The 12,027-nt window shown below is 56.0% G+C and overlaps 3 protein-coding genes across 3 annotated transcripts; 2 read left to right on the forward strand and 1 right to left on the reverse strand.

Moving 5' to 3' along the window:
* Positions 1-415: 415 nt before the first annotated feature.
* VOLCADRAFT_55571 (uncharacterized protein) lies at positions 416-7,133 on the reverse strand (the record flags this gene model as incomplete). Its single annotated transcript, XM_002946189.1, has 13 exons — positions 416-716; positions 1,224-1,309; positions 1,611-1,751; positions 2,130-2,527; positions 2,743-2,857; positions 3,313-3,424; positions 4,032-4,192; positions 4,639-4,748; positions 4,996-5,173; positions 5,421-5,564; positions 5,781-5,915; positions 6,163-6,274; positions 6,844-7,133. 13 exons carry the CDS (start codon positions 7,131-7,133, stop codon positions 416-418), a joined length of 2,283 nt encoding a protein of 760 aa, XP_002946235.1.
* A 310-nt stretch (positions 7,134-7,443) lies between these two features.
* On the forward strand, positions 7,444-9,601 carry VOLCADRAFT_72524 (uncharacterized protein). The gene is made up of 4 exons (XM_002945840.1): positions 7,444-7,793; positions 8,107-8,369; positions 8,825-9,026; positions 9,303-9,601. Exons 1-4 carry the CDS (start codon positions 7,539-7,541, stop codon positions 9,351-9,353), a joined length of 771 nt encoding a protein of 256 aa, XP_002945886.1. The 5' UTR covers positions 7,444-7,538; the 3' UTR covers positions 9,354-9,601.
* A 168-nt stretch (positions 9,602-9,769) lies between these two features.
* VOLCADRAFT_78914 (uncharacterized protein) lies at positions 9,770-11,709 on the forward strand. Its single transcript, XM_002945841.1, has 5 exons — positions 9,770-9,910; positions 10,109-10,358; positions 10,595-10,759; positions 10,913-11,181; positions 11,391-11,709. Exons 1-5 carry the CDS (start codon positions 9,801-9,803, stop codon positions 11,551-11,553), a joined length of 957 nt encoding a protein of 318 aa, XP_002945887.1. The 5' UTR covers positions 9,770-9,800; the 3' UTR covers positions 11,554-11,709.
* The last annotated feature ends 318 nt before the right edge of the window (positions 11,710-12,027 follow it).

The raw sequence follows: 12,027 nt of genomic DNA on the forward strand, positions 1-12,027 counted from the left end.
GGGAAATTAAGTTCGCCAACAGGATTAGTGATGGAGTGGCACGGCTGATGGGCGAAAAATGATGGGCGAAAAATGATGGGCGAAAAGTTGCGAACGCGCACATTGCACTTGAACAAGAAATAACGCAACAACCTGTGGACTTCGCGGGCGGTGCTGTTCCATAAGACTACCAGGAGCAGCGGACTAAAGCACGATTTCGCCAAGGACAGCGCGTACGGCCAGAGTCGCCCAGTTGCAAGCAGTCGAGGCCCATTGCAGTAACTCTTTTCCACCAACACGATGCGTATGTGAGTACTCAAAAACTCCAGTCCCAGGTTAGCCGGCGATGGCGCCCGCCGATGTCGCGCCCGCTCGAACTTTGCCACTCCTTTACCACGCTGCACTTGTTTGCTCCTTGCCCTCTACTACCGCTGGTTTAGCCTGTCCACCCTGTCCCCATTCGCCCATTCAGCCACCCACCCGCCAGCGCCAGACGCAGCACCAGCACATGCACGTCCGGATGCGCTGCACCGCCCTCCGCCACTTGCGCCGCCTTGCGCACTGCCCCCACTGCCACCACCAGACGGCCCTTACGCAGCGCAACCTCTGCTGCTAGCAGATGGCTTGCCAGGCGCTCCCCAGCGTGGCGCACCAACATCTCCACCAGCTTGGACGCCTCTCCCAGCGGATCTGGAGTGGCGGCCAGCTTGGCGCCGTCAGGGTCGGGGTCGGGTTCACTGAAGGTTGGGAAAAATGGGGGGAGCGACTTTGTTGGTGGTGTTGAAGATGGTTCGGGCAAGGGGACAGTGTGGGTCCGAACGAAACGCACACGCTTACCGCTCCAAAAGAACGCTCATGGTTTCCACATGCAAAATGCAAAGTAAAAATGCCAAAGGCGGGAAAGGATTGAGGGCAGCACCGGGGGCGTCACAACCATGGCAACCGGGACTGTGCAATGCAGAATTAATCGAATGAGCTTTCCCATCGTGAGCGTCCGAAATTGGAAACGCGGTCGACGCGGTCGTAGGCCGCTGACGCCACTGAACGCGATTAGGAGTACAACGACGTGTTCATGGTGGCCATGACTTTGTCAGCGGCAGCCGGGGATTGTGGCATTCTGCAGGTGCAGCTTTTACAGCACGCGCGCTAAGGTATCACTGGCGACACCCGGCACGGCCCCGGCACGCGCCCGGCATGCGGCTGCGCGCCCGTCGCCATCGCACATTTCTTGATTCTCTACATACCGTTTGGTTGCAGCCGCGTTGCCCTTCTTGCCGCCCTTCTGTGCCGCTGCCTTTTCACGCTCGCGCCTCTCCCGCTCCTCCCGCTCCTTCTCCTCGGCCGCCTTGCGCGCCTTCTCCTTCTCCTGCAGGACAGCTGGCGATTGAATCAGGCTACCGGAACCTTGGAAAGATCGCACAATGTTGACGTCCGCAGCGCAGCACATGCCTCCAGCGCATTGGTAAGCGCAGCGCTTAACACCGGCAAGGTAACCACCTAACCACCAACTCGCTTCACAGGCCAGCAGCCAGCGAATAGAACCCGCCCTCCTTCTCCAGGCCCACTACCCTTGAGCATTGCGTCTGCAATAGGTGCGAAGACGCTGTACAGTAAGGATCCCCGGACCGCACCTCCTTCTTCTTGGCCAACTTGTATTTTTTGCGCTCCTCTGGTGTCATGCCCCCTAGGAGCGCCTCCTCATCCGTTCCATTGGCGGATCCCGGCGGACAGTCGTGGAGCTGCAAGTAAACGCGGATGGCGCCGCCGGCCGCCTGCACGCATCCACAACCGCCGCCGCAGGGGGCGGCCAGGCAGCCATCAATCTCGCGCCATGCCGCAAAGCCACTGGCCGCATTCTTTTTTTGGCGTTCGCCGTGTCGCAATACCGAAACCCAGTCAACCCAAACCTTGATGCCTTTCGTCGCTGTACAAGAGCAGCATGTCTGATGCACAGTTGCCTTGCCATACAAAGGGAGCTACGGTCATTGAGCAAATGCAACAGTGTTTCCAGAGAGTATGTGTCCTTGGACAGCCAGGCAGCACGGCCCATGTCTGCTCTAGTGGTGCTGCCATGGGGCGCCAGCCGTCCGCAGCCCGCTGCGGGCCATCCTCTCAACCGCAGCTCACGGAGGAGCCCTTCCGTAGCCTACCTTGGAGTAGAATGCATGGCCGTACAACCGGTCCATCATGCCCAGCATCGACACGTAAGACCGCAGCGTGCCTTTTCGTACACAATACGAATGGAAATCGAATTGGTCCTCGTGGATGTCCGCGAAGTGCTGCACCACCGCCATAAACTTCTTCAATGCGGGGCCGGCGCCCTGCGGCCCACGCGCGGTGTGCGCACGCCCTGCCGCCACCTCGTACCACATGTGTTGCATGTCATACAGGGAGTATGCGCCCTGCTCGCCATCGCGAGTGAAGAGCGCGGCGGTGCGCTCCGCTGCGCTGCAATGGCCTGCTGCCAGCAGCGCCTTGACGGCCACGCTATTAAGGAAGCGATCCTGCAGATCCATCCGTCGAGAGGTCTCCGCCATGTGCGCTGCGCCTGAGGGAGAAAAGAGCAACCCACGGGTGCAGGGGGGATCATTAATGAAAGGAAATCGGAAATGAACTGCAGGATGCAGGGGGAGGCGCACAGTTAGGACGGTGTGTCGGTAGATTGGCGTGCAGGTGCGTTGCAGCTAGGCCGTTATGGAGATCCCAGACACAAAGGCGACGGCAGCGGCTGGTCCATTACCATGAACGGCAAAGCACACTCACCCTCCAGGTCTCCCGCATGTTTTAGAATCTTGGCCTTGGCTACGTACAGCTCAATGCAAGTTGGCGTGTGTGCAATGGCCTCGTCGATGTGGGCCAGTGCCTCCTCCAACTGACCCTGCGGGATAAGGAGCGGCAGCGGCACAATGTGCATGCGTCTCCGTTCAAGGATGGCTGATCAGATTGCATACTGCCGTTGTGAACTCCTCGACATGCCGTTCCTGTAAGGAGCGCCTTTCGATACATAAGCGCTCCTTCCTTTGCCTTTACCACTTTGCCAGTCACTGGCCCCGACTGCTTGGATTTCCCACGTTGTTTTGGATCCTCCACGCGGTTCCGCAGTCCCTGCGCCTAGTCCAAAAGAACCAGTGAAACTGGCGCTGTGGATAACTTAAGGCTGGTTGACATTTAACAAGCGAATGAGTGATCACAGGCGCCCTAAATAGGACGTGTCCCGTCCGGAGCTGCCCCCATGGCAGCGTGATGATTTTCCTTGACTCATATCTTGTCGAATCCGTCTTAACACCACAACGACACCCATACTGCCACTGCGGCCCTGCCCTGGGAACCAACCTGCCGGTCGTAGAAGCGCGCCAAGAAGAGGAGCACCCAAACCAGGGTCTGAGGCGACTCCGGCGACACCGAGTCGGAAGTTGCGCCTGTAAGGGGTGGGTAGGCCCCCGTGCTGCGCACAGACATATACACACGGACACAGGTTTTAAGCAGGGGTAAACGCGAACGATATTTCCTTCCACTGTAAGCAGCGGGTCCAGGCAACGGCGAAGGACAGGACAAACAGGAGGATCGATTGGATTGGATTTGTTCGAGGGTTGGACGGGAGGGTGCCAAAGGAAAATGAGCGCTGTCAGCTACATCTACGTCCACACCGTACCACAGCTCCACGCGAGCAACGCGTCAGCACACGGCCTGAACTCTGAAAGTAAGACATGACCCAGCTGCTGCAGGGAACAAGCCCTTTCTTTCAGACCTCTTCCATAACCAAATGGACAATAACACAATCCCCTAGGAGGATAAAGGGTCGCATTGCTCAGCGATAGCGACATGTCTGAAAGGACAGGCCAGTACACAAACACAGCAGCAGCAGCAAGTCGACCTTGTGGTACCCTGCCCCTAACCAAGCCCGTCCCTCCCTACCCAGGCCTGCATCCATCCACCCTGACGTCACCCGGCTGCCATTAAGCGATCGCCTGACAACCCGCATGGCCCCTTGCCAAAAGCCGGCGGCTGCAGACCTCAGCCTCATCCGACTAGTTTCCCATCCGCCTACACACCTGCGCAATGTGTCCCGGTACGACTCCACTAGTTGACGTACGGTATCCCGCTTCACCGGGTCCGCCAGCAGTGGCCGCACGTCCACGTAAAGCGACGGGACACCCCGCGTCAGGCCCACCCGCAAGTACATGTCTGCTGCGGCCTTGAAGGCATCTCCCACCTGCAGACAGCCGCGATTGGACCAGGGGAATCAGACCAGGGATATGGCGCTACACATGGCGGGAATCAGAACGCGCTTATAGCTTGCGTTCCACAAAAGCGCGCTGGTGGAAATGTAGAGACCATGGCAAACTCTCGCGGCCATAACGACCAGCCGCACGATATTGGGTTTGTCCCAGTATTGGCAAGTGAGGCAATATGGAAGAGGTGCAAGGGCAAGAGCCAGGTCTAAGGCTGGCCACACAGCAGCCGGAGCCGCACCGGGGCAGGCCACAAGGCGTTAGCCCGGCGGCGGTTGATCTAGCTAGCTGTGACATCAGAGGTTGCTGCGCAGCACGTGCCTAGGCCGGTGCTGTGATGCGCCCCGTGTGTAAGACATCACCCACCCGCAGGGCATAAGCACGGTGTTCCTACACCATTGCCTCATAGCAGGCCTTGAAGTCCTACCTTGAAGTCCAGGGGAATGCGCCGACACGCGCTGCTCCCCGGGAACTGGGATTGAAGCTCGTCGTAAAGCGACGTGAGGGACGCCCGCTGTTCATCCGTAAGAACGCCACCTGCGTAGGCACGGGCATCGGGAAAAGCAGTGGGTTACAGCCCTCGCGCCCCAAAAAGGAAACAAGCAGCAGGCACCTTGCAGTGTGTATCTGTAAACTTAAACCCCAATGATCTGAATGGCGGCCCCGACCAGATGGAGCATTTGAAAGGCCTGCAACCCAAGGGCTCTTCCGGTTTTCAGCCCATGTACTGGTGGCCGCGACTCTGGCCACCTCCCATCTTGTCCACCAACCCCTGCGACCTCACCCGACTCTGATGTGGGCACCAGCTCCATAGCCGCCCGCAGTCCGTCATGGATTTTGTAGTTATTTGGGTTGGTCGCCAGCAACCGCCGATAAGAGGCCGCCGCCTCAGCCTTGCGCCCCACCCGTAGTAGCAGCCCTGCCTGCATCTCCGCCAGCCCCAGCCGGTCCTTAATCTTATCCTGCGCAACCGTTTCACAAAACGACAGAACACCAACTGTTCTTGAGAGTCAACCTAGACACTGCAGTTCCGGATCAGATCCCCAAAACGCAGGAAGTTTAGCTTTAATACGCGCACCGCACCGCAAAACGGAAACACCGGAGGGACACACACAACTGCTGAGCTCCCTGCTGAAACCCAGTTCCCTGTTATCGCCCTTGGCCAAAGCCGTCCGCTTTCACGGCTATCAACCCGAACGCTCGCCGCACCTTCCGCTTTTCCACGTATTCCAGTGCCTCCTCGGGCTTGCCGCCATCTGCCAGGACCGTCGCCGCATACAGCAACATTTCACTATGCTCATACGCCTCCGACGCAGGTACCTCATCCAGAGTGCGCTCAAACTGATCGAGAACCTGTATGGCGAGTGGGCCCCCAAAATTCAAGACGTTTGCGGTGCCATCAACACTGCATCAAACGAAAGGCTATGCAACACGTGAGGACGCCACCAAGCAACAACTCCGCCCCTACCCGTTCTGCCGGCGCTAATATACCCATCTCCAGCTCCAACACGCAACCGAACGGGGGCCCTCCACAGCTCCCTGGCCCTCATGATCCAATGCCGGCCTTACCTGGACCGCCAGCTCATGGTTTCCATTCATGTGATGAGCCACGGCGAAGGTGATCCAGTGACTGCGGTTGCTGGGCTTCAGCGTGAGCAGCTGATGCCGCGTGTCCACGAAGCCCTGTAAGTCACGCATTTGAATCTGCATCCAAGTGGCAAGTGCAGAGGGCATTGCAAGAAATCATGCCTGGGGGCCAAGAAGGACGAAGGGTCGATATGGGATATCCCAGGGCTACTCACTCACAGCCGTCCCTGGTACCAAATCAGGGATCCTCCATCAAATGTTTTCAGACGTGCATTCATTATTTAGCCCTCCCAGGTACCAGAGAAGGCGACATGGCCAGCGGCCACCGACTAGCAATTGCCAGCCTCCAAAACAGGCTGCCCACCTGCAGCAACGCCAGGTCGCGCAAAATCTGGATGTTCTCCTTGTCTATCCGAAGAGCATTTAAATAGCACTTAATGGCCTCCTTGTACTCCCGGTCCTGGCGGTAAAGTAGGCTGCGGCGGCACGTAGACAATGTTCAAGGGCACGGCGCAGGACAGGTTTGTCGCAACCAGGCCGCCGGGGGGAATGTCCCGGATGAAAGAGACGCGGGGGCCCTATGGCTGATAGGATAATGGCTCAGGTGCTAGATAGACGAAATTTATAGCGGCGGCAGAAGGCAGAGCAAACAAACGGACAGGAAGCGCATCTCACACGCTGTAGCATGATCTTGTCTACATGCCGCGTGACCATTGTGGTCAAACAACTGCCAAACGGCCATCAACCTCTTCTGTTCCCTCTGCCCTGCATGCCTGTGTACACGCCCGACGGAAGCATTGCAGGGACCGCATAACATGAAAAGCTCCTAACCAAGTCCCGCGCTCCTTTGCCCAAGGCGGCTTGCATAACACGATGCCCGTAGAGGACAGACCCAGTGGTCCCACCCGTGTAACCCTAGAAAACCCAACTGGTGAAGTCCATAAGCGGTGTTCCATAACCAAAGGAAGGTACAGAATCCCGTGCTGGGCATGCATTCTGTGGTTGGACGCTAGTAAGCCGCCGCCAGCAGGCACAACACTCTTACCCGTAGACGTGCCAGCACACATGGCTTTTCAAGTCGCACTTTACACCCTTCCTAACGAGCTCGTATGCTTCCTCCTTTTTCTCCTTCTCGCTGTCAGGCGCCAAGTTGCGCAGGCATAGACCCTTCATCGCCAATGTTTCGCCATGCTCCGCGAATTTCTTTAAGATCTGATCTGCAGTCTTTATAGCCTTCTTGTATTGTTTAGACTCATGGTAGCGTAACACTTGCTTGAATAGCCCCGCCTCTTTGGAAGGCAGAGGCTGGTTTGGCTGCGCTCCTCCAGACGCCATGACGTTGGCACTAACACAGCATAAACTACTTAAGTTGATCCAGATATCTAATCAAATATGTCATGTAAAGAAAAAGCGCGCAGCCGGTTCAGGCGATCGAGCCGACGGTGCGCTATGAACAGGTCAAAAATTACTCCACATTCCAGCGATCACAAGCAGGTATGTCGACATCCTAAATGTTGTCGTTGCGAAGCCCAAAACGATGAAGGGCAACCCCGGCGCCGTACCCCAGTACTTTTTTTAGCTTCCATCATGTCACACGGCGAAAGCTTCAAAGCTTCAGAACTCGATTCTTTCTTATAAAGCTGTTATTTAATAAAACTTACCGTCACGATGCAAAAATAATCCGTCCTTCAATATCTGGATGTCCGTTGAGAACGAGTGGAGCATCAACTCTGTGCTAATATGCAGGCTTGGTGTCGATTTTTCCGTTCTATAGCGGGGCGAGTGCCACCAGTGCGGAAATTGCATTCTCAAGCTCGCAGCGTCGCAACTGAACCCCTGAGCAGCCAACGGCCGCTGAGTAATCAGTCTCTAGCATCTTTACCTTGCACGAGTGGGCGTGACATCATCTCGTGGGGCTTTGGATTTGCTGCGTGCTCCCCGTCGGTACGCACCTTCGCAGCGGAAAACGAACACCTTGTACAAGCAAGCGCTTTGGTAAGTGCCGTTGTTTGAGGGTTGCACATTGTTGCTTTGCATTTCACGGCGGGTGACGCCGGGTATGGGCGGTACGGCGGTTTGGGGCTAGAGGCAGTCTAGATCACTGCCAATCCGTCATCGCCAAGTCTGTACCCAGAGGTCTTTTAGGATGTGACAAATATGTGGTAATTAGGATGCCAGCATCTGCAACTCCCATGCCGGCATTGGTGACCTTTTCAAAGTGTTCGCCATAATTGCCACGGAGCGGGGAATCCTGCTGCTGGCAGTGCCTTGAAAGCATGCTATTCATGTCAATCCCTGTGCTCTGCAGCATGGTACACACCGCGGCGTGACTGCTTCGTTGGCGCCTGGGTTAGGGAACCTCCTGCTGGCGCCTGGCAGCGTGTGGAACTCCCTGGTCGGCCAAGTCCGATGGTGTCAGAAAGGCCAGTTGAGCCGGCAGCGGGTGCCAAAGGGTGCTGCAATAAACGATAACATCATGCCGAACACAACTCAGCTCAAATACGGCTTGTATGGTATTCGGGCTTTGGCTGGAAAGCGTGTTGCCGCCAACACGCTTGAAGCTGTCCGCCGGTAAGGGCTCCAGGATTTCTTTGTGCATCACCATAATGCGTCCATTCATGGCGTCCATGTGTACTGACCCATCTAAGCTTCGTGGCACGTGAGTGTCCAGCGGACCATTTCCGGCGACGTTTCGAACATTTAGCGTCTGGTGAACTTTGCTGCGCCGAAGTCGTAGCTGTTGGCTCACTACTTTCCTTTCAAGAAGCTAACCAGGGCTTGGTTAAGCACGGGGCATGCTCTGTGCTTAGATAAACTAAGGCGCACGTTTGAGTTCTCTGAACTGTGCGTGGAGGGTTACCTGGTTGGTGCATCGCCGCGCTATGATGTATTGCATGGTGCTATCGAACTTGGGCGGAGGGCGCTGTGTGCTCTGTTGGGAGTGCAATGTCGGGTGGTTAGGGGCGACATCGGCGAATTTTTTGGCATTATCAGGCGGTGCGAGTCAGTTCTTTGCCCACCCGCAGGACGCTGAGGCGCAAGCTGAAAAAGACTGCAAGGCTATGGGTGCGCATTGAGGCAACTGTGCCGGTAACGCGCAAGCCGCTGAACATTCGCATGGGAAAGGGAAAGGGCGCTATCGCTTTCTATGCCACAGCGGTACGGCCGGGGCAAATCATATACGAGATGGATCGAGTGCCCCGAACCGTGGCCCTACAAGCTATGCAGGTGAGGAGGGACAGGCGTGAGTGTAACCGGTCGTCCTGAAACACAGGGCGGGACCTTTGATCAGAACTACGAGTTTGGCGAGTTGTGCAGCACCCTGTCGTATAAGTTCAAACTTACTCTTTTGCGAACGAAAGTCCTGAAGAAATACTTATATATGGTTCCCCTTGTTTATGTTGCTCCACGTAATCTTTGCAATTGAGGAGCTTCCTGGTTGGGACCCAAGCAGCTCTTAACCACAACATTTGTTTGCCCCCTGCGCCCCATTCCCCTCAACAGGCCGCGCAATATAAGTTCCCAGTCAAGCTTGGCTTTGTTGAATGGAGCTGATCGAGTTTTGATCCTGGGCGACTCCCAACAGTTGTGCCCGTGCGTCCCGTCCGTAAACGTGTGTTGCGGCGTCCGTGTGTTATTTCATGCCGTTACCCGTTTGACATGGCGATCTGTGTTCAAAGCAGGTTAGACGTGCGCGTTCAGGTAACAAGGACGGATCCTCAATTGGGGTGTGTTCAAGGCAAACGGGGCTGCTTACGACGATTACATTTTGTCAATCAAAGGCTTGTAACGAACGTGGACGCTCGAAGAGGGAAATCTCCTCTCATTGAGGTTTCATAGCAAAGAGCCGGTCTAGGTAAACCTGTAAAAAGCTTACTACCAATGTTTATCAGCACAATTGTGCCGTACGGGAGGCGGCGAGAGGTTCTTTAGGTTGAGGAGACACCTTGTTTCTTTCTTTCTAGTTTTGTAGCTTAGCAGTTGTGAAGGTAAATAGTTGCAATGGCCGAGACTCTGACCCTGCGCGCTACCCTGAAGGGCCACACCAACTGGGTGACGGCCATCGCCACGCCTCTGGACCCCTCGTCCAACACGCTTCTGTCGGCCTCTCGGTGCGTGCAACCACATGTATATCGCAGTGAAATATCCACTTAAGTTTATGCGAAGCCCAGCCGCCAATTGTTAACGCGTGGCCCGAAATCTGCTATAAGCATAGATCAGGACGCTTCGTTGCAAGGATAATATTCCAGAATCATTTACGTCACGATGCTGATTCCATTCTTTCTTTGGAACTGCCTTCACCCGTGCAGCGACAAGACCGTGCTTGTGTGGGAGCTGGAGCGCTCTGAGTCGAACTATGGCTACGCGAAGAAGGCTCTGCGTGGGCACAGCCACTTCGTTCAGGACGTTGTTATCTCGTCTGACGGTCAGTTCTGCCTGACCGGCTCGTGGGATGGCACCCTCCGCCTGTGGGATCTCAACACCGGTACCACCACTCGCCGGTTCGTCGGCCACACCAAGGATGTCCTGTCCGTGGCCTTCTCGGCGGATAACCGCCAGGTCAGTGCAAGGCCGGGCCCTGACGTTCCCAGCTGTTGACCCCCCCCCGTGCTAACAGAGGTGTAGCCTTCATCTTACTCCTAGTTGACAATGGGCCTATGGAAAACGTCAACCCAGCCATGTAGGGAAGCACAGATGCCGCTCTGTTCGTTTGACTCGTCTGGTTAAACGGTGCAACTGCCCGACATGGGCCGCTACCCCTTCCTAAGAAAGGTCGCTACCCCTTCCCCTTCCAGATTGTGTCGGGTGCCCGTGACAAGACCATCAAGCTCTGGAACACCCTGGGCGAGTGCAAGTACACGATTGGCGAGCCAGAGGGCCACACGGAGTGGGTCTCTTGCGTGCGCTTCTCGCCTACGACCGTCAACCCTATCATTGTATCCGGTGGTTGGGACAAGATGGTGGGTTAAATGGGTCGACGAAGCAATGGCCCCATACTTGCCCGTATACCATAAATTCACCCTTTCAAGGACCGTACCTTCTGTCGCTGCATTTCTTGTACGCTCCCATTAATGCTGATACGGGACCGGGGCTTTTGATGTTGCTCTGCGCAGGTTAAGGTGTGGAACCTGACCAACTGCAAGCTGAAGAACAACCTGGTCGGCCACACGGGCTACGTCAACACCGTGACCGTTTCCCCCGATGGCTCGCTGTGCGCGTCTGGCGGCAAGGACGGCGTTGCCATGCTGTGGGACCTGGCTGAGGGCAAGCGCCTTTACAGCCTGGATGCTGGCGATGTTATCCACTGCCTGTGCTTCTCGCCAAACCGCTACTGGCTGTGCGCTGCCACCCAGTCGACCATTAAAATCTGGGACCTGGAGAGGTGAGGAGACTGTGAAGAAATCAATGTGTTTCAGGTTGTTGTGCAACCAAGAGAGAAGTAATGATATGCCGTTATTCGCTGTCTGATCAGCGGATGCTGTTTTGCACCTGGGATGAAGCTGCGAAACAATTTTCTGTCGTGTCACTGCGTCTTCGTTGAAGTCAGGCGTTTTAAATATGTGGATGCGTCCCTGTCCATGCGCCTTGCAGCAAGAGCGTCGTCGACGACCTCAAGGTGGAGTTCAACATCACCAGCAAGAAAGCTCAGGTTCCCTACTGCGTGTCGCTGGCCTGGTCGGCTGATGGCTCGACCCTGTACTCGGGCTACACCGACGGCCAGATCCGTGTCTGGGCTGTGAGCCACTCGATCTAAGCGGACGGTCCTGGCTGCCAGAGACGAATGTAAACGTTTTGTACAGCCGCTTGTGCAGGGGGCGTTTGAGCTGCCGCTACATGCCCTAAGCGTTGACATTCGGCACTGTAACCCCTGGCTGGGTATCTGTCTCGTAACTCTCCCAATTGAGCATGCAGGGGAAATAAGAGCCGCAGGGTATTGTGACTTGCAGTGAAATTTTAACTAGCGGGAACCAGTTCCGAAAGTTGGCTGTGTCAGTCGGCGAAGGAAGAAAAAGCTGCCTGATTCTGAAGCGAAGTACCAGCTGGTTCTTAGTCCGCGCTTGCGTCAGCGATCGAGCAAGAAGTCGGCTGGACTACCGCTGCACGCCTGCTACGTCAGGGCTGCAAAAAAATTGCCAGGTTTACTACGTGCTGTAATGTAGGCTACATGTATAGCTGGGCTGTGCACTTGCCCAGCACAAGCTTACACATGGTTGGGGGTTCAATATCC

The sequence above is a fragment of the Volvox carteri genome (assembly GCF_000143455.1).
Source record: "Volvox carteri f. nagariensis unplaced genomic scaffold VOLCAscaffold_1, whole genome shotgun sequence".
Taxonomy (NCBI): Eukaryota; Viridiplantae; Chlorophyta; class Chlorophyceae; order Chlamydomonadales; family Volvocaceae; genus Volvox; species Volvox carteri.

What these genes read in the sequence shown, in the direction of transcription:
- VOLCADRAFT_72524 (XM_002945840.1), top strand. Translation starts at nt 7,539, where the DNA reads ATGCAGGCTTGGTGTCGATTTTTCCGTTCTATAGCGGGGCGAGTGCCA. An exon ending in ACGCTTGAAGCTGTCCGCCG is followed by an intron (nt 8,370 to 8,824) that starts GTAAGGGCTCCA and finishes GCCCACCCGCAG; the next exon opens with GACGCTGAGGCGCAAGCTGA. An exon ending in TGGCCCTACAAGCTATGCAG is followed by an intron (nt 9,027 to 9,302) that starts GTGAGGAGGGAC and finishes TCCCCTCAACAG; the next exon opens with GCCGCGCAATATAAGTTCCC.
- VOLCADRAFT_78914 (XM_002945841.1), top strand. Translation starts at nt 9,801, where the DNA reads ATGGCCGAGACTCTGACCCTGCGCGCTACCCTGAAGGGCCACACCAAC. An exon ending in ACGCTTCTGTCGGCCTCTCG is followed by an intron (nt 9,911 to 10,108) that starts GTGCGTGCAACC and finishes TCACCCGTGCAG; the next exon opens with CGACAAGACCGTGCTTGTGT. An exon ending in TCTCGGCGGATAACCGCCAG is followed by an intron (nt 10,359 to 10,594) that starts GTCAGTGCAAGG and finishes TTCCCCTTCCAG; the next exon opens with ATTGTGTCGGGTGCCCGTGA.